This window comes from Erythranthe guttata, chromosome 14 (genome assembly GCF_056151865.1).
Source record: "Erythranthe guttata isolate IM_541 chromosome 14, IM_541, whole genome shotgun sequence".
NCBI lineage: Eukaryota > Viridiplantae > Streptophyta > Magnoliopsida > Lamiales > Phrymaceae > Erythranthe > Erythranthe guttata.
In genome coordinates, this window is record NC_142546.1 from 1,962,420 (window position 1) to 1,981,632 (window position 19,213).

Sequence of the window (19,213 nt, forward strand, 5' to 3'; positions counted from 1 at the left end):
TATTAATTATTTAATAAAATATTTTATACACGCACGCTATAATTTTTATTATATATATATATATTATGTACTACGAGCCTCCTAGAACAACAACAACAACAACAAAAGATGGCTACCGCAACAGAAGAAGAGAAGCATATTCCGACGGATTTACTGACACATGAAATTCTGTCTCGAATTCCGGCGATCAATCTCTTAAAAAATCATATGCTCGTCTCCAAAAAATGGCGCCAACTGATTTCCGGCCCTGAATTTATTCAGATCCATCTCAACAGATCCAATCAACGCGCCGACGGAACCCGAATCCTCGTCGCGGAGCCTATTACGATGACCGATTGCGATAATTCCCCCGTAACGGAACCCTTTCCCCGCAAGAGATTCTATTATCCCGCCATGAAACCCCCTTCTCCCGGCAAGAGAATCCCTTACCCTAGTGAATTTTCCGTAAGATGCCCAGTGATCCTCGGCTCGTGCGACGGTTTGATTTGTTTATACGACGAAGGCCACAGAAAATTCGCCGTCTTCAATCCGTCCACTAGAAAGTACGATCTAGGGTTAGCGGATAAATTCCGGTGGTTGTGCTTGTCGAACTACGCAAGCTGGTTTGGCCGGCACCCGTGCACCGGAGAATACGTTCTTGTGATTGGATCGCAGCTGCAAGGAAGCCACGTGGACATTCGCGTGTACGCGTTGAAAACTCACGCGTCTCGTAATTCTCGCTCGATAATTAATCAGAAGAAACACGGCCGTAGCTACAGTTATTCCGATCCCGTCGGCAGCCTCCTTCACGGAGCTCTTCATTGGGCGGTGTGCACTTGTCCTTTCGATAGGAATCAGCTGCTCTTCGAAAGCGAGCACTTAATTGTTGCGTACGATTTTCGGAAGAACGAAATAGTGGAGATTCCTCCACCGGGTGAGTTTCGTTTTACGTTAGGAGTTATGGATGAGTGCCTGTTTGTGATATTTAGGAATGCAGATCAAGTGTTTGAGTTATGGTCTATGAGAGAATATGGGGTTAAGGAATCGTGGACTAAATACGCGAACATTAAGGGATTCGGGTCCGTTCGACTGTTGGTGCCGCTAGGGTTTTGTTCGAATGGGGATGAACTGATTGTCGAGGCGGATAGGAAGAAGGTGGAAAAGTATAGTTTCGTTGAGAAGAAGAGTACTCTTCTTAAGAATCATCGTTGTGATCAGGAGTTTAAATCGATTTCGTATGTCGATAGTTTGGTCCCTCCAGAGATAATATACGAATGAGTTTCGTTTAATTTTCTAGAGGGTTTTTTTTTTTTTTAGTTCTTTTAGTTTATTTTGATTGGTGAAATAAAAATTCTTCGATCTTTTTGCTGGTTTTTTTTAATAAAATTAGTTCGTCTCTTGGCATACAAGTATCTGAGGTTCTTCTTAACCGACACTTGATCGGGAAAGTTAGCTAAGAGTTCGTTAGAATGAATTATAAATAAGTTTCGAGTGTGTTCGTGATCTGTCGGTCCGCCTAACAGTTCGACTTCGTGTGTCTATGTGATAGCATTTTTGGTGTATTTTGTGTGTGTCCGAGAGTCTGTTTTCAGAAATGTATTTTTTGTGTGCGTGTGCGTGTAACTAAGTTCAACACCAGCTCGACTCGTTTACACCCCTCAGATAATATATTTATAGTTTATTGATAAGTCGGGACGATCCTTTTTTCCGATAATTGGATATGAATCTGTACCCGATTCCCGTTCCAATATAATTACATAAAATCTATGCTGCACGGACACTTCTAGAAGGTGAAGAGTCCCCGTATCCGACATCTGGACACTCGGACACACCCGGACACTTCTCGGACACCCGTGTCGGGCCGTGTCGTAATTTCGTTAAAAGTAGGACACCCGTGTCGGGCAGTGTCCACAATTTTAAAAAAGTTGGGATACTTCTCTTAAAGAAAACCCTAATAAAAAACTGCCCACAATTTTAAAAAAGTTGGGATACTTCTCTTAAAGAAAACCCTAATAAAAAAAATGCGCATTTTCTTTTATTTGTAATACACATTTTCTCTGTTTTCTTTGTGAGTCCACCCAAAACTCCAAAAGTCTAGCATGCGACGGTGACCAAGAACCTGAGCAACAAGGGCGAGCGGTTCTCTTATGCGATGACGACTTATACATATTTTTTATAATTTATAAATGTACCCCTATATTTTTATTATTTGTAAATATACCCCTATATTTTTTATATTTACGCGTATCCCCGCGTGTCCGTATCTTAGTTTTTTGGAAATGTCGTATCACCGTGTCCGTATCCGCGTATCGCCGTGTCCACGTATCCGTGTCCGTGCAACATAGCCTAAAATAAAAAATACGAGTGCTCTTTTTTTAAACGGGTCATTGCGTGTTGATATGAAATTCTAAATGGACAGATAATTAAAAAAAATACAAAAATATTTATATTATCATGTTAAAAATATGGGAAATGATGAATACAGAACGGCTTTTAGTAAATGTAGGATATTTTTTTTAATTTTTATTTTTATCCGTATTTTAGTAGCTACAGATATTTTACTATAAAAATTAATTCGCATCCATTATTTTTCATTAACGGTTTACAAAACTACATTTATTCTCTACAATTTTCAATCTCGAACACATCTGAATAAACTCCAATGAAAATATTCACTAGAATCGACTTCGTTAAATGTCTTGAGATAATTCCGGTCCAAATTAGTAACAAAATTAATATATATTATAAAATTTGGCACAAAAAACAGAAAAAATGAAAATTTGGCACATAAAACAAGAAATTTTTTATTTTTCTCACCGAAATGATTTTTTTACCTCACTTTCAACCGTATCATCCTCCAAAACCAGTAAATCCATGTTCTTGTTGATTAATGATGATTAATTGTGTAATATTCTTTCAAAGTTATGTCGATGGAGACTTATAAAAAAGAATTTGAAAGAATAAGATGAGATATACTCCCTCTGTTCCATAATATCTGTCGCTTTTGAGAATTTATTTGTTCCATATTAATCTGTCACTTTACAATTCCAATGCTGCATTAATTGCTTATTTTTCAATTTTACTCTTATTTACTCTATAGCACTCTTCCTGTATTAATTAATAAACAAGGGTATTTTGGTCCATCAATATATATTTTCCTAAAATCAAGACATATTTATAGAAATTCTGAAGATTTGTGCCAAGGTGAAAAATGACACATATTTAGGACGGGGGAGTATTAAATTTTGAATTTTTAAATAAAGTATCTATGTTTATTAAAACTCTTCGCGTGATATTCTCCATGTCGTTAAAAACTTCTAAAAAAGAGGTTTTGACAAAATAAAATAGGATATTTATTAGCATTTGATTTTTTTAAATAAAATATTCTACATTTACTAATACATGTCTTGCATTTATCACCACCCTAAAAATATTTTATGAATAAATTCTATATTTACTTTAAACCCAAAACTTACATTCCCCCACCGGCCCACCCCCAATAAATTTGAGACCCAATCGAAACCTATATATATACATACATATATACTTACTATATATATATATAAACTGTTGAAATCCCCAAATCTTTAATCTGCGCCCTAGCCCTAGAAGAACAAAAGATGGCTACCACAACGGAAGAAAATCGGAATATTCCGGCGGATTCCCCGAGATGTGAAATTCTGTCTCGTATTCCGGCGGATTTGCTGAGAGATGAGATTCTGTCGCGTATTCCGGCGACGGATCTCTTCAGAATATTCAGGCTCGTTTCCCGACAATGGCGCCGGCTGATTTCCAGCCCTGAATTTATTCAGATCCATCTCAAAAGATCTACCGCCGACGAGACTCAGATCCGAATCATCATCGCAGATCCCACCGCCATGACATATTACAACTATGCCCCTGGCGCCACCAAGGATCCCAGATTCTACCCTTACCCTCCTTCTTCTTCTCACAGATACGACAGCTGCCCAATTATCCTCGGCTCGTGCGACGGCTTGATCTGCTTGTACGAAGGCGCTAACCAGCGCTTCTCGGTATTCAATCCGTCGATGAACAGATACGAGTTGCGCCTGGCGGATAAATTCCGGTGGTTGTTCTTGACGAACTACGCGAGCTGGTTTGGCCGGAACCCCTGCACCGGAGAATACGTTCTCGTGATTGGATCGCGGTTGCAGGGAAGCCACGTGGACATTCGTGTGTACGAGCTGAAGACGCACGCTGCCCGCAAATCCCGGTCGATTATTCATCAGAAGAAGCACGGCCGCGATTACAAGTATTTCGATCCCGTCGGCAAATTCCTGCACGGAGCTCTTCATTGGGCGGCGTGTACTCAGCCCATGAACGAGCCGCATTTCGAAAAGAAGCACGTAATTGTTGCTTACGATTTCGGGAAGAACGAAATACTGGAGATTCCTGCGCCGCGTGAGTTTCCTTTTACGGTGGGAGTTGTGGATGAGTGCTTGTTTGTGATTTTTGGGAATGCAGCTCAGGTGTTTGAGCTGTGGACTATGAGAGAATATGGGGTTAAGGAATCTTGGACTAAATACGCGAACATTGAGGGAGGCACTGAGGGATTTAAATACACTCAATTGTTGGTGCCGTTGGCGTTTTCTTCGGATCGCGATGAACTGATTGTGGATGCTGATCGGAAGAAGGTGGTAAAGTATAGTTTCAAGGAGAAGAAGATTACCCTTCTTAAGAATCACGATTCTCGAGAATCTATAGCGATTTCGTACGTAGATAGTTTGGTCCCTGCAAAGGTAATATTTGAATGAATGAGTTTCATTTCGTTTGATGCTTTGCTCGTTTTCTGGTGAAATAAGTTCATCTCGTTGACATACAAGTATTCCGATGTTCTTCTTAATAAAGTACTCTTTATAGGTTCATTTTGGTTTGGTTGAATTACATTTATCTAAATCTTCTTTGAAGTTTGTTTCTTACCAAAACATAATTGGAAAAGTTTGTTTTACATTATGTTGTGACTAATTTGTTGTATTATGCAATCGCAAATCGAGTATCGAGCAGTTTGGTTTGATTTTTAGTCCAAATTGCGTGCAATCCCTCCACTAGAAAGTAGGGCATACGACCATTACGAATACTTCGTTTGTTCTTGTTGATTTACGCAATTTGCTTCGGCCGCGACCCTTCCACCGGAAAGTACATTTTGACTACAGGATCAGGGCTCATATCAACGGAGTTTTATCAACTTTGGAGTATATAAGTTGGATTCAATTAAAATTAGCGAATTTAATCAAGAACTCAATGGTGATTATAAGTTGTTTTGTTTTAAAGAAATAGGGAACCTCTTGAATTCAATGGTGATAGAGTTTCAAGGACAAGGCAGAGTGCTCCTTTTATGATTCGAGTGCTCCTTTTATGATTCACGATTTTTGGAATTCTAACGCAATTTCGTACGTCCATAGCTTGGCCCCTCCGGAGGTAATAATATATGAATGAGTTAATGAGTTTCACTTTCTTTTCGGGTTTTATGGTTTTTTTTTCTTCTTTTTTTTAGTTTGTCTTTTGATTTATAACCTATGTAGCACGGACACGGAACCGGGGCAACGGAATGTCTAAAAAACAAGGTTGTAAAAAGCGGTAATCGGGTCCGAGTCGGTCAGGCACCGACTCACGATTAATCGTAAATCGGAAATAAATCGGTTTTTAAAATTTAATATAATATATTTGTAGATATTATTTATAAATACTCAAAACATAGATAAAAAAATATTTAAACATAGTTATATCTCCTCATGTATATATTCTAATAATATAATAAAAGTTTAATAATAATAAGATCATAATACATAAATATCCTTATAAAATATAAATTGCAAAGCAATTTTTTTTGAATTTACATACATTCTTGGCATACATCATTAGTTCTTTAACAATAATAATTAACATAAACAAAATAAAGCATAAACTCCTTTTTTTTTTTTATTAAAATCCCAACTTTTATTTTGATTTATAAAAATTAAAAAAAAAAAAAAAAAAAAAAAAAAAAAAAAAAACTAAAACCGATTTTTGACCGATTTTTTGCCGATTTTTGCCACCGAAGTTTGACCCGCTTCAAAGGTTTGACCGCCTCGGACCGCCTCAGACCGCCTCAGACCGCCTCGGACCACCTCAAACCGCCTCACAGGCAAAAAACCGATTTTTCAAACCTTTACACTAAAATCGTAAAGGTTTTGGACCGCCTCGGCCGAGTCGACCGATTAATCGGCCGCCTCGGCCGATTTTTAGAACACTGCTAAAAAATGAGGATACGAGAACTTGAGAGAAACGTGCATATATTAAAAGAGTAGATGTATATTTATAAATATGCTGCATAAACATGTATAATTTTTTGGGGAAACTACAGATAAATCCCTAATCCAAAACTCAAAACACAGATCAGTCCCTAGGTAGTTTCCCCAAGCAATTCAGTCCCTACTCACGCGCCTAACATGCAGATCAGTCCCTAATAAAATGTGCAAATACTAAAATACCCTTTACTTTATATTAATTTTACATAACTTCTTTTCAACTTCCAACGCGCCGTTTGTATTACACGCTCTTTGCCAGTTTATACCCATTTTCAGACCAAGAAGAAACAGAGAAGAAACGAAGAACAAAGAAACAACAAAGAACGAAGAAATTACGAAGCACGAAGAATCAACAAAACGCAGAAAAATAATAAAGCGAAAGGAAAAATAAAAATAAACAAACCCATTTATAGACAATGGTGAAGCATGGTAAACAACAAGGTTTGATTTTTTTTTTTTTTTTTCATTTTATTGGAAACAGACCCATTTGGGTGTTGCTTGAGCTTGCAAAAGGTTAATTTGTTATAGAATTGCATGATTTTGAACATATCCACTCATGGGTATTATGCCTCGACTTTATTCGGTGTTTCCCCTAATCATTAAATCGGTTCCAATATCTGTTGTTCTGTTGTTTGGGTTTGCAAAGATCATTTATTTGTTGTCGAATTTCATGATTTTGTAATAGTTTTCTCTTGGGTATTATTCTTATGATATGGGAAAGAGGCTTATTGTATTTTTCGTACTGGTTCTATAGTATGTGTCATGCGCAATAATGGTATTAATAGTGCATTTAGATGGTATTGACACAGGGTACTTGAAGTATAATGTTTGGTGGTTCTGTAGTATAAGTCATATGCCACAATAGTATTGCTAGTGCTGTTGAGTGATATTGCTAGTGCATTCGAATAGTATAATGTTTGATTGTAGTGTAGTATGTGTCATATGCAACAATGGTATTGCTAGTGCATTTGGATGGTATTGAACGAAATTACTGGAAGTACTAGTAGTTGAACTTTATAGTACGTTGTATTTGTTATAATTGTAGTTTTATGTGTATGTAATTGCAGGAATTGATGTAAAAGAAGATTGCAGTAAGCTATCAATAGGCTGCAAGTGCTCACCGATCGCTTTTCAAATAGATGAATGTGTTTTTTGTGCCATAAACAATCTGTCCTTTTGTTGTAGAGCTAATAATACTATTGATTAGCTCTACTCGTACTTTTCCATTGTATACATTGTACTACATGTTTCGATGAAATGTACTTACCTTTTGAACACATGGTACTTTATTTTGCGATTAATTAGTTTGTATAAAGAATATAAGCGTACCATAAAAATGAGCAACAAATACTTTCTAGTCTATTCGAAGATACTTTGTCAACACTAGACTTGTACTTACTTGATGAACAAAGCGTACTTCACATGTGTATTCACGAAAAACTTACCATAATCGATGTTGATCGACTCCCACATTGTTCCTATTCATTCTTAATAGTCTTAAACTGAAGAGTTGTGTCTTAAAATGCGATCATATGGATGCATTGGCCCAACAATAATATATAGAGTGTAACAATACTATATGAATGGCAAACATATACTTTATCAGTGAACAAAGCGTACTATAGTCACGAATCACTTGTACTTCACATGTGTATTCATTGTACTTACTTGATGAACAAAGCGTACCATATTTTTTGATGAATTGAATTGTACCAATTTCATTGACGCTTTAATGATCAATAAGTACGGGAGATGCATAAATTATGTTTTAGATGATTATTTTAAGGTAGGTGAGCATTATTGTTGCGTTTGGAATACAAGATCCCATAAATATGTTGAATTTCATACATGATACTCATATACTATACAATATATTCATACAAGTCTATAATGCTCAAGTATAAAACTAATATTTTCCTCAATTGTTACCATAATCGATATTGATCAACTCCCACACTGTCTCCATTCATTCTTAATAGTCTTAAACTGAAGAGTTGTGTCTTAAAATGCGATCATATGGATGCATTGGCCCGGAAATAATATATAGAGTGTAACAATACTATATGAATGACAAACATATACTTTATCAGTGAACAAAGCGTACTATAGTCACGAATCACTTGTACTTCACATGTGCATTCATTGTACTTACTTGATGAACAAAGCGTACCATATTTTTTGATGAATTGAATTGTACCAATTTCATTGACGCTTTAATGATCAATAAGTACGGGAGATGCATAAATTATGTTTTAGATGATTATTTTAAGGTAGGTGAGCATTATTGTTGCGTTTGGAATACAAGATCCCATAAATATGTTGAATTTCATACATGATACTCATATACTATACAATATATTCATACAAGCCTACAATGCTCAAGTGTAAAACTAATATTTTCCTCAATTGTTACCATAATCGATATTGATCAACTCCCACATTGTCTCCATTCATTCTTAATAGTCTTAAACTGAAGAGTTGTGTCTTCAAATGCGATCATATGGATGCATTGGCCCGACAATAATATATAGAGTGTAACAATACTATATGAATGACAAACATATACTTTATCAGTGAACAAAGCGTACTATAGTCACGAATCACTTGTACTTCACATGTGTACAAAGTGTACTATATTCACGAATAACCCTAACTTTACCAGCTTATACATTGTACTCTTATGTTCACTAATTAAACAACAGTACATAGGTTTTACATAGCATGTAGACTGCAAATATTACTAGATTCAACACTATCAAACTATGAACTACTCCACCTTCAGAATTGCAATTCGTCACTTCACTTTCTCGATGGACTTGGTTCATCGACGCACTTGTAGCTTCATTTTCTTCACGATTTGAGTTGGAAAAAGTTTGCCCAACTTCAAATGGTTCACACCAATGGGAGTAACCATGGTGTGGGCAACAGTAAAACCCGAACTGCACTTGTGAATGAATTCTTTTTGTCTTTCTACGTCCTGGTCGAGTTCTCTATCAGCTGCATTAACAAAGACATCGGGCGGAGCATTACACGCATCGTACAAGTCAAAGTCCTCATCAAACGAGGGAATTGGGTTAATCGTGAATTGATATACCTGCTTGTACGTATCCGAATAATGGTTACGTACTGTCTTCCCCATTATATTATACTATGTTTTCCCACGAACAGTACCAAATTTACCTATCACCCATACTATTCAGATGAAGGTTACGTACTATCTTCCCCATTATATGATACTATGTTTTCCCACCAACAGTACCAAATTTACCAATCACGCATACTATACGAACAACGATTACGTACTGTAAGTACCATACGTCCATACCATATTTATATTAGCATGATACTATTACGTGCCATATTTTATACTATGTATCACAATAATTAACGACCATAAAGAAATGCATTTCAGCAGTACAGAAAAATATGGAGACCTACCAGCCATCGGTGCGAACCCTCTTTCCACGCGAATTAGCTTCATCTTTGCGGATCACGACAATGTCGACCACACTCATCTTCATTATCAGATGCTTATATCGACAACTTCCAAGAATCACAGTGGGTACATCATTAGATACATCATTTGTAGCCATTGTGGGGTGGGTGGGTTTTACAATGATATTTTCTTTGGAAAAAGAGGAAACCAGAGGAGAGAAAGAGAGAAGAAATAGAGAAGAAAGAGAGCAGATAGAAATGAAGAAAGAGAAAAAAGAAAGAGAAGATGAAGAGAGAGAAAATGAAGAGAGAGAAAAGGAGGAGAGAGAAAAGGGTGAGAGTGAAAAAGAAGAGAGAGAATATAATAAAATATATAAAATTCACATTAGGGACTGATCTGCATGTCAGACGCGTGAATAGGGACTGAATTGCTTAGGGAAACTACCTAGGGACTGATCTGTGTTTTGAGTTTTGGATTAGGGATTTATCTGTAGTTTCCCCTAATTTTTTCTATATATAAATTATTTTTTGTATATTTTTGTACAAATATATTCAAAATAAATATTATTATCAACTATTAATTTGCAATTGATCATTAAATCATGTAAATAATTAGGGAAGCAACAAAAATATTTGGAAATTTTCTATTGAAAAGTTTTTATAACTTTGCAAAAATTATAAAATGGTTCATTAGGTGTTCGTCAGGTGTTCTCAGCTGTCGGACACGACATGCTACATAGTTTATAATTCTTCAGCAAATTCACTGGTGTTGGTAACTATATGCAACTTACATAGCCTAATTACATTTATACCCATTTGAGGTTTCGTTCCGACGAACTTATCATACAAATTTTATCCAATACTATTCGTACATCTCGTATAGTTTGTAGACTATTGTAGGAGAACAAGAAAAATAAATTACCAGAGCATAAAATTTACTCACACATATATGATTCAAGGTTTCTTTGTCAACAAAAGAAAGTAAATACAATTAATGATATAATCTGATAATGTTCTTCCAATTTCAAAAAAAAAAAAAAAATTGAAAAATTGAAAAAACATTTTCTTTAAATAGGAAATGAGAAAAAGTTGTTCCAAATTACAACTTTTGGGTCGAGCGCGTGTGGAACACTCCCACTTAAGGTATCGTCTCTAAAAGGAGAAATCCATATATGAATACAATATAATCCGTTATTAATTAATTCCCAATTGAAATTAAGAGAAAAATAAAATTAAAGGAAAAAAAAAAAAAAAAAAAAGGGAATCCGGCCATGTACTTTGATTCGCGCGCACGAACATATATAGATACGCGTATACAGCGGTGATATCTATATATCTTTGCACGAATTGGGAGGTTTCTTCTGGGTGCGTGCAGCGGCCGCGACTCAGATCTGAGTTCTTAGGTCAGTTTTATTTTTGGTATCTATCGATTTTTTGTGTTGCTTGTTGGCGGTGAAAGCAATCGCCGAATCGATTTGCCTGCTTTTTTTCATACTGGAATTTTTTAATTTTATTTTTTGGTATGTGTGTGTGTGTGTGTTTCTGTTTATGTCAGAATCGGATGAATAATACTGAATATGAAGAATAATTTTGGCAATTTTGCAGACTAGGTTTGTGGTTTTAGGAATTTATTCAGTGGAATAAAATTGGTTTAGTTTTGTGTTGTTTTGTGGATTAGAGTTTGAATGTTTTTGTTTGATTTGGAATGAATTATTGGTTTTTTGTGACGAATTGTGCTTCTTTTGCTCATAGTATTTTTTGGGTGAATGGCTCAGAAATTACATCATTTTGTTCTGGAATATTGTAACCCTTTGAAGAGTACTGTCGCATCTCGAATGAACGGAGTAGTCGATGTGAATATAAAGTTTTTGACATTTTAATCGCCTGTGAAAATTTGAGAAAAATGTGTCTGTGGTTGAGGCACCGGTATTTTGTAAAAAAACTGTTATGTGATAGTGATGATATGATATCCAGTTGCTTCTTGAGATTGATGAATGTTGATATTTTCTTTTAATAGTGGGACAGATAAAAGCTTGTATTAACATTAATTAATTTATATATGGTCGTATAAAGAAATAAATAGTATGTGTGTTTCTTTATGCTAAAAAACCTCAGTGCCTTGTTGTGTCGAGATTTTATTATCCTTGTTAGGTTATGTTCAGGCTTTGCTCTATTCTAGAAGTCAATGTCAGTGAACAGATTTTGCTAGAATCTCCGTACAAATACATTTAAGTCCTCCTTTTAATATGTATTAAATTTGGAGGGTATCTTTAACATGAAGTCAGTAGCTTGAATTTAACATCAGGACTTTGCAATGGTTTTGATCATGAAATTGATTTAACTTGTAAGTTTATTATAACCAATGTTTACCTTTTAACATATATTTAACTTGTATTGTTATCTGTAGGATTTGTGGAAATTATTTACCTCAGACGTAATTATTGAGAAATGGCAGATGGAATGTCAAGTTTCTGGGGGCCTGTCACATCTAAGCAGGACTGGTGTGAGCCGAATTATAAATACTCTTCCTATTTTGCCGAACTTTTCAACACCATGTCTAATGTTCCATGCATCCTTTTAGCACTGATTGGTCTTGTGAATTCACTGAGACAGCGCTTTGAGAAAAGGTTCAGTGTCCTTCACATATCAAATATGATACTTGCTATTGGGAGCATGCTATATCATGCCACGTTGCAGCGGCTGTAAGTTTTAACTTTATGTCTTTGTCTGTCTACTTTATTGATTCAGTTAGGCAAGTAATGCGCATAGAAGTTTTGATGCATTTTTTTATGGAAAATCTTTGGTAGGGTGTGCGTTTTGCCAACATGTCAAGAAACTTACATGATGATGCTAGTATACCATTTTGTGACTCAAACTTATTGGCTTTGTTTTGATTTTTGTCATATCCATGCTTATGATAAATGCAAGAAGTACTAAACAAAATGAGTATCTCTCTTCAAATGTTATTTGAGAGCAGGAAAGACACTAAATCTTATACTATATAGGCACCATTCTTCTATATTAATTCATATATAATATATATGTGGAGTTTTCGAAGATATGTAATCTTTTACTTCACTTGCATCGATACAATCATGTGATGTGCTGGAGTTGACTCTCCATATTCTATCTCAAAATTGAGTTCTGCAGTGTTCCTTGATAGAGAGAGCTTTGAGGAACTCTTTGTATGTTCTTATATAAGGACTATTGGATTATAATATTTCCTAAGTGCTGCTGTCAGCTGGTATATTGTGTGGAAATTCACTGGCTGGAATCTAAACTTTGTTACTTAATGTTTAAAAGTTCATGGTTTTTTACTTTCATCACTTTACTTTATGTTCTCATACGTGGTAAGTATGCTGAGTAAACATAGTCAAAGGACAAATCACTAAAATCAATAACCTAGTTCTGCTCCCTAAAGTCGATCCTGCTTTATTTGAGCATAAACTTAGCAAACATATTAGCTGGATGATCCTGCACCTTATATTACTTAAGGAGATGTATAATTGACGAGCCACATCTTTTATAAAACATATGTTAGTGATAACCACATGCTAAAAATCTCGCTTTGCTGGAAGTTTAATTTTTCTGCTAATCGAGAACATGCAAATCATTGCTCTTGCTATTGTCATTTTTACGGGTATAATTCTCTTTGGATAATGCTACGACAAGGGTTACAACAAAATTATACTACGCTGATTGTTAATTTGGTTGGGTAAAGTATAATTGATTAACTTGTTATTCCATAATATGTTAATATGGTGGGGGAAAATCCATAACATTTGACTAGGGGAATCTAGACTGAAGTCTTTGTTTCTGGGTTGAGACTAGATTTTGGTGCTATATATCGCTCGATTATGGGTAAAACCTATCTGCTCTGTAGATTTTAAACAATTCTAACCTAAAATATTTAACATGCATGAACACCACCTCCCTCAGCTTTTTTAGTCAACCATTAAGAGAACCACCTTAGGAGTGCACACCCTTTAGCTAGAATGGTACGTTAGATTTGTGTGCACGTTACTTATTTCCGAAGATTAATCTTTTTGATTTTTTTGTGTGCATGACCTTGCTTGAAGTTGGTCTAGTATAAATGGAACAACACATAGTCTCTAGTTATCTGATAATATTTGGGTGCTTATTTCACCGATGCGGTTAAGTGTACATTGGTGCAGTATAGCGTATGTAGTCAAAGAATTGTCTTACATTATTCTAAAATGACTTTCCTCAACTTGCAAGTTGTTAAGATCACTATAAATGTAACGAAGCAGTTGGTTTAAAGTAGCTTGATTTTGATATAGCTTCTTTTTCATACGTGTTTGAATATAAAAAAATAAATAAAAAACTGCCTTAAATCAGTTTGAATTCTTTCTCAGGCAACAACAAGGAGATGAAACACCTATGGTGTGGGAAATGCTCCTCTACATCTACATCCTCTACTCTCCGGATTGGCATTACCGAAGCACAATGCCCACTTTCTTGTTCCTCTATGGACTAGGATTCGCATTTGCACACTCGCAACTCCGATTCGATATCGGTTTCAAGGTGCACTACGCCCTTCTCTGTCTTCTCTGCATTCCCAGAATGTACAAGTACTACATTTACACAGAGGACAAATCCGCAAAGCGCCTCGCAAAACTTTACGCGGCAACTCTTTCTCTCGGCACTCTCTGCTGGCTAGTTGACCGTCTATTGTGCAAGGGCATCTCAAAGTGGTACTTTAATCCACAAGGCCATGCCTTGTGGCATATTTTCATGGGGTTCAACTCGTACTATGCTAACACATTCCTCATGTACTGCCGTGCTCAACAAAGAGGGTGGGTCCCACAAGTGAAGCACTTTCTGGGTTTTTTCCCCTATGTGAAGATCGAAAAACCGAAAGCCCAGTAGAAAGTTGGGGGACATTTCGTGATGGTTGGTAAAAAAAAAAAAGTTGTCGTGATTCATTTTTGTCTTTTCTTTGTTCGGTTTGAAGAATATTATGTAAATGATGATAGATGGGGAGTGATTTGGTTGATTGGTAGTGGTTAAGTTTTTGACTGTAAAAATAGCTGTGTTTTTTGGTAATGTAGCATATTTTTACACTCCCACTGAAAATTACTTGATCTAGGTATAATTTGTTGGATTTCTAATCTTTGATTTTTCGTTTTTGACGTGTGTTTTTAGCTATATCGTGGAATAATGGATGTTAGTTCGATTACGACGCATATCTCTTTGTTTCATCTGAAGTTATTTCCACAAAAAAATGCATGAATATTGTTCTATACCAAATTTGTTCATGCTTTTACTTACTATGGAACAATGTTGTTATCCCTAAAACTATACTTTGCCAACAACATACCACATTGGCATCTACGACGAGATCATTGCCATTCGAAGAAATCCTGAAGGCAACAAGAGTCAAAAATTGCAATAGAATACCTCTATGTTTGCGTATTTAGTCCAAGGTCCCATAACACCATATTCTCTCATAGACCATAACTCAAACACCATATATTGCATTCAGCCATCACTCCCAATGTAAAAGGAAACTCACCCGGTGCACGAATTTCTATGATTACTCCGAACAGTCCCCTTGAGTTTATATAAGCTAATTTAAATCATACGGGAATTAGTTCTTTCGAAAAAAAAATTATTTATTTTTTGAAGTGAAATACTAATTCAAAATTCTCAAAAGAAATGTAGAGAAATCGGTATTTTGAAAATTGGAATGAAAAGACTTGTTTCAAAAGCGAAAATTCCATTTTTCTTATCCACATGCAATTTAAAATACATAATACTATTGATATTACAATTGTAATTTTTCGGGAATTTTTTGTTTGGAGTTTTCGAAAATTAAAACCGGATCAAACATTGAAATCTAATGTGTATTCCAATTATGTTCCAAAAAAAAATCAGAATATCAAAACTCCCCCATGTTCTCTCATAGTCCATAACTCAAACACCTTTCCTGCAGGTTTTAAGAAACTGTAAACATATATTTCATCGGCAACTCCAAAACATCGACCGATTTGATGTTAGCAAATCTACCATCAACTACTCCATTTCTCCGTAGAATTAGTATACATAGCGCTGCTCTTGAAAAGAACTCCAATACATTGGCAAATTGCATACCAGAAGATGGCAAATTTTCAGATATATCAGCCTCTCAACATTTCCGCTTCAGTTCCAACCCGAATGCATATACTCTAGTCCACATAATCCGCGCCTGTACGAATACTGGCATTCTTTCACATGGCGAACAGCTTCATTGTCACATTCTGAAATCTGGGTTCCGCTCTAACATCTTTATCTCCACAGCTTTGATTAACTTCTACGTGAAGCTTGAGCTTTTCCAGAATGCCCACCGGCTGTTCGATGGAATTCCTGAACCAAGTGTGGTGTGTTGGAATTCGTTGATTTCAGGGTGTATTCATTCTGGGCAGTTTCGGAAGGCATTGAAACTCTTTGTTCAGCTGGAAAATTCCAATCTTTCTGCAGATTCGTATTCGTTTACCGCTGCTTTATCTGCTTGTGGGAAACTGAGTTTAGTGCGGGTGGGAAGGTCGTTGCATTCGAAGATTGTCAAATATGGTGTTGAGTGCAGCACTTTTGTTGCTAATTGCTTGATTGACATGTACGGAAAGTGTGGTTGCGTTGAGGAGGCAATGAAGCTTTTCGAAAATACAGTTGAGAAGGATATTATTTCATGGAATTCTGTTCTAGCAGCAAATGCAAGAAATGGGAAGCTAGAACAAGCATTTTCTATCTTGCACCAAATGCCAAATCCCGACACAATCTCGCACAACGAACTCATTCACGGCATTGCGCAGTTTGGTCTCGTAGAAGACGCTATTGCTATGTTATCGAAAATGCCAAACCCAAATTCCTCTTCTTGGAATTCCATAATATCAGGGTTTGTAAATAGAGGCAGAGGCAAAGAAGCTATGGAATTCTTTTATAAAATGCATCATAGTTGTGTTCGTATGGACGAGTTCAGTTTTTCGAGTATTTTGAGCGGCATTGCACGTTTATCAGCCATCACATGGGGGATTCAAACACATTGTTGTGCTTTAAAGAGTGGTTTAGACATTTATGTTGTTGTGGGGAGTGCTCTTATTGACATGTATTCCAAATGTGGGCAAATAAAAGAAGCCGAAAGATTGTTTCAGTCACTACAAGAAAAGAATCTCGTCACTTGGAATGCCATGATATCTGGTTACGCGCACAACGGCGATTCCCACAAGGTAATCGAGCTCTTTGAGAAGATGAAAAAAAAGAAAGATTTTCAACCCGATGAAATTACTTTCTTAAATGTTTTGTCGGCATGTTGGCATAGTAGGATTCCTGTTAAAGTTGCAAAGAAGTACTTTGAAATGATGATCAATGATTACATGATTGATCCAACGGCAGAGCATTGTTCGTTAATTATAAGGCTTATGGGGCAAGAAGGTGACGTGAGTAAGGCAATGGAGATGATTAATGAATTACGGTTCGATTCTTGTGGGATTGTTTGGAAGACATTGCTCGGCGCGTGCGTGAGTTGTGGGAATGTGGAAGTGGCGAAGGCAGCTGCTAAAAAGGTGGTCGAATTGGAGGGTGATAGTGAATTTGTTTACGTGATGATGTCGAATATTTACGCATGTAATGGCAAATGGGAAGATGTGGGTAATATTAGGAAGGTGATGAAACAGAGGAATATAAGGAAAGAAGCCGGTTATAGTTGGATTGAAATCGAAGATCCCGTTTCGCCGTTTTCGGTAATGTGAATTTAGATGCAACTGATTTTATCGAGTTTTGTCGTCAATTCAAGGTTTCGTTTCACGACACATTATCAGCATGAGAGTAATTTTCTAACTTGAACGAAACTGGAAACTCAATTATACATTAGGTGTGGGGAGACGAAACTATCAGCAAACACAAATGCTTTACAATTTTCTAACTTGTCTAACTTGTGAGCCTCATTCGTAGCAACACCACGAACCACATTTCTCGTGGAGTCTTCCGGAATTAATCTCTCGGTTTCAAGAACAGTGATTGCCTTATCCTTGAAACTATACTTGGTCAAGAACATCCCATCAGCATCCACAATGAGATCATTGCCATTCGAAGAAAATCCTAAAGGCACCAAGAGTCGAAAATTGCAATTGAATCCCTCGATGTTTGCGTATTTAGTCCAAGATCCCTCCAACTCATATTCTCTCATAGTCCACAACTCAAACACCTTATCTGCATTCCGAAAAATCGCAAACAAGCACTCGCCCGCAACTCCCAACGTAAACGGAAACTCACCCGGTGCAGGAATTTCCATGATTTTGTTCCTACGAAAATCGTACGCGAAAACTACGTGGCGGGCCCCGTTTTCGATATATGCCGGCCAATGAAGAACTCCATGCAAGAGGGTTCCGATTGCATCGAAAAATACGAAACCACGCCAGCCTCGCTGTTGAAAGAAGCATGAATCCGGCGAACTGAACTTGTACACGACGACGATGAACCCCCCTTGAGGCCGTATTTCCGAACCCACGACCAGCACGTATTCCCCAGTACAGGGGTGGCGGCCGAACCAGCTTACCTTCTTAAACCACGACAGCCATAGAAATCTCTTCGCTTCGCGTTTTTGGTACTCTCTCGTCGACGGATTGAACACCGAAACCTTTTTGATGTCTTTGTCCACCAAACATATCAAGCCGTCGCACGAGCCGAGGATTGTTGAGCAACAGCCGGAAAAGCCAGGCGGGTAAGGGATTTTGGTGGTGGCGCCGCCGTCGTAATCCACGACTCCGTCGGGCAATGTGATGAGGAATCGGCTTCCTGATTTGCTGCGTTCGTGTGACTTCTTCAGATGAATCGGAATGAATTTGGGGCTGGAAATCAATTGGAGCAATTCTTTGGAAACATGCCTGAAGTTTTTGAACAGGTGAAGCACTGGAATCCATGGCAGAATATTCTCTGTTAGTAAATCTATGGGAATATGTCTGTTTTCTTCTGCCGTTTTTGTTCTTCCACCCATTTTCCTTTTTCTTTTTTTATGCTGCTGTTGTTTTTGTGGGTTTTCTCAACTATTTATACGTTTTCATTTTAGGGATTCTATGTTTTCTTAAAGGGTAAATTACAACGACTCCCCTGAAGTATGGTCTAATTAAGGAAACCCCCCTCTTGTTTGGGTAATTACACCCTCAACTATAAATCTTCTTACGTGTCCACCCTTGTGGTTTCAAATTTAGTGGATTCTTTTATATTATATGGAATTTTCTCAATTTTGTACCCGTTATATCCCATTCAGGCTCCATATTTTGTAGGTAGATTGATCATAAGATGTATTTTTTGGCTTGTTTTTATCAGATTGTGGTGCATCAAAAATTATATTTTTGCACAAAACGAGTACAAACTAGAGAATATTCCGTAGAATCTAGATGATTATGTTAAATTTGACACCATAAATGTGGAGATATAAGAAGAATCATAGTTGAGAGTAGATGTAATCATCCAAACATGAGAGTTTTTTCTCG

The 19,213-nt window shown here is 36.7% G+C and overlaps 5 protein-coding genes across 5 annotated transcripts; 4 read left to right on the plus strand and 1 right to left on the minus strand.

Annotated features, from left to right (window-relative positions):
* The first annotated feature begins 108 nt into the window (after positions 1–108).
* On the plus strand, positions 109–1,257 carry LOC105963295 (F-box protein CPR1). Its single transcript, XM_012987688.1, has one exon. The coding sequence runs from the start codon at positions 109–111 to the stop codon at positions 1,255–1,257; it is 1,149 nt and encodes a 382-aa protein (XP_012843142.1).
* A 2,342-nt stretch (positions 1,258–3,599) lies between these two features.
* LOC105963296 (F-box protein CPR1) lies at positions 3,600–4,754 on the plus strand. Its single transcript, XM_012987689.1, has one exon. The coding sequence runs from the start codon at positions 3,600–3,602 to the stop codon at positions 4,752–4,754; it is 1,155 nt and encodes a 384-aa protein (XP_012843143.1).
* Positions 4,755–10,818: 6,064 nt separating this feature from the next.
* On the plus strand, positions 10,819–14,854 carry LOC105963128 (alkaline ceramidase). The gene is made up of 3 exons (XM_012987500.2): positions 10,819–11,125; positions 12,130–12,424; positions 14,099–14,854. The coding sequence occupies exons 2-3, from the start codon at positions 12,171–12,173 to the stop codon at positions 14,610–14,612; spliced, it is 768 nt and encodes a 255-aa protein (XP_012842954.1). The 5' UTR covers positions 10,819–11,125; positions 12,130–12,170; the 3' UTR covers positions 14,613–14,854.
* Positions 14,855–14,939: 85 nt separating this feature from the next.
* LOC105963129 (Pentatricopeptide repeat (PPR) superfamily protein) lies at positions 14,940–18,943 on the plus strand. Its single transcript, XM_088813155.1, has 2 exons — positions 14,940–15,301; positions 15,621–18,943. Exon 2 carries the CDS (start codon positions 15,737–15,739, stop codon positions 17,468–17,470), a length of 1,734 nt encoding a protein of 577 aa, XP_088669281.1. The 5' UTR covers positions 14,940–15,301; positions 15,621–15,736; the 3' UTR covers positions 17,471–18,943.
* On the minus strand, positions 17,578–18,714 carry LOC105963297 (F-box protein CPR1). Its single transcript, XM_012987690.2, has one exon. It carries the CDS (start codon positions 18,712–18,714, stop codon positions 17,578–17,580), a length of 1,137 nt encoding a protein of 378 aa, XP_012843144.2.
* Positions 18,944–19,213: the final 270 nt, after the last annotated feature.

What these genes read in the sequence shown, in the direction of transcription:
- LOC105963295 (XM_012987688.1), top strand. Translation starts at nt 109, where the DNA reads ATGGCTACCGCAACAGAAGAAGAGAAGCATATTCCGACGGATTTACTG.
- LOC105963296 (XM_012987689.1), top strand. Translation starts at nt 3,600, where the DNA reads ATGGCTACCACAACGGAAGAAAATCGGAATATTCCGGCGGATTCCCCG.
- LOC105963128 (XM_012987500.2), top strand. Translation starts at nt 12,171, where the DNA reads ATGGCAGATGGAATGTCAAGTTTCTGGGGGCCTGTCACATCTAAGCAG. An exon ending in CATGCCACGTTGCAGCGGCT is followed by an intron (nt 12,425 to 14,098) that starts GTAAGTTTTAAC and finishes ATTCTTTCTCAG; the next exon opens with GCAACAACAAGGAGATGAAA.
- LOC105963129 (XM_088813155.1), top strand. Translation starts at nt 15,737, where the DNA reads ATGTTAGCAAATCTACCATCAACTACTCCATTTCTCCGTAGAATTAGT.
- LOC105963297 (XM_012987690.2), bottom strand. Translation starts at nt 18,714, where the DNA reads ATGGGTGGAAGAACAAAAACGGCAGAAGAAAACAGACATATTCCCATA.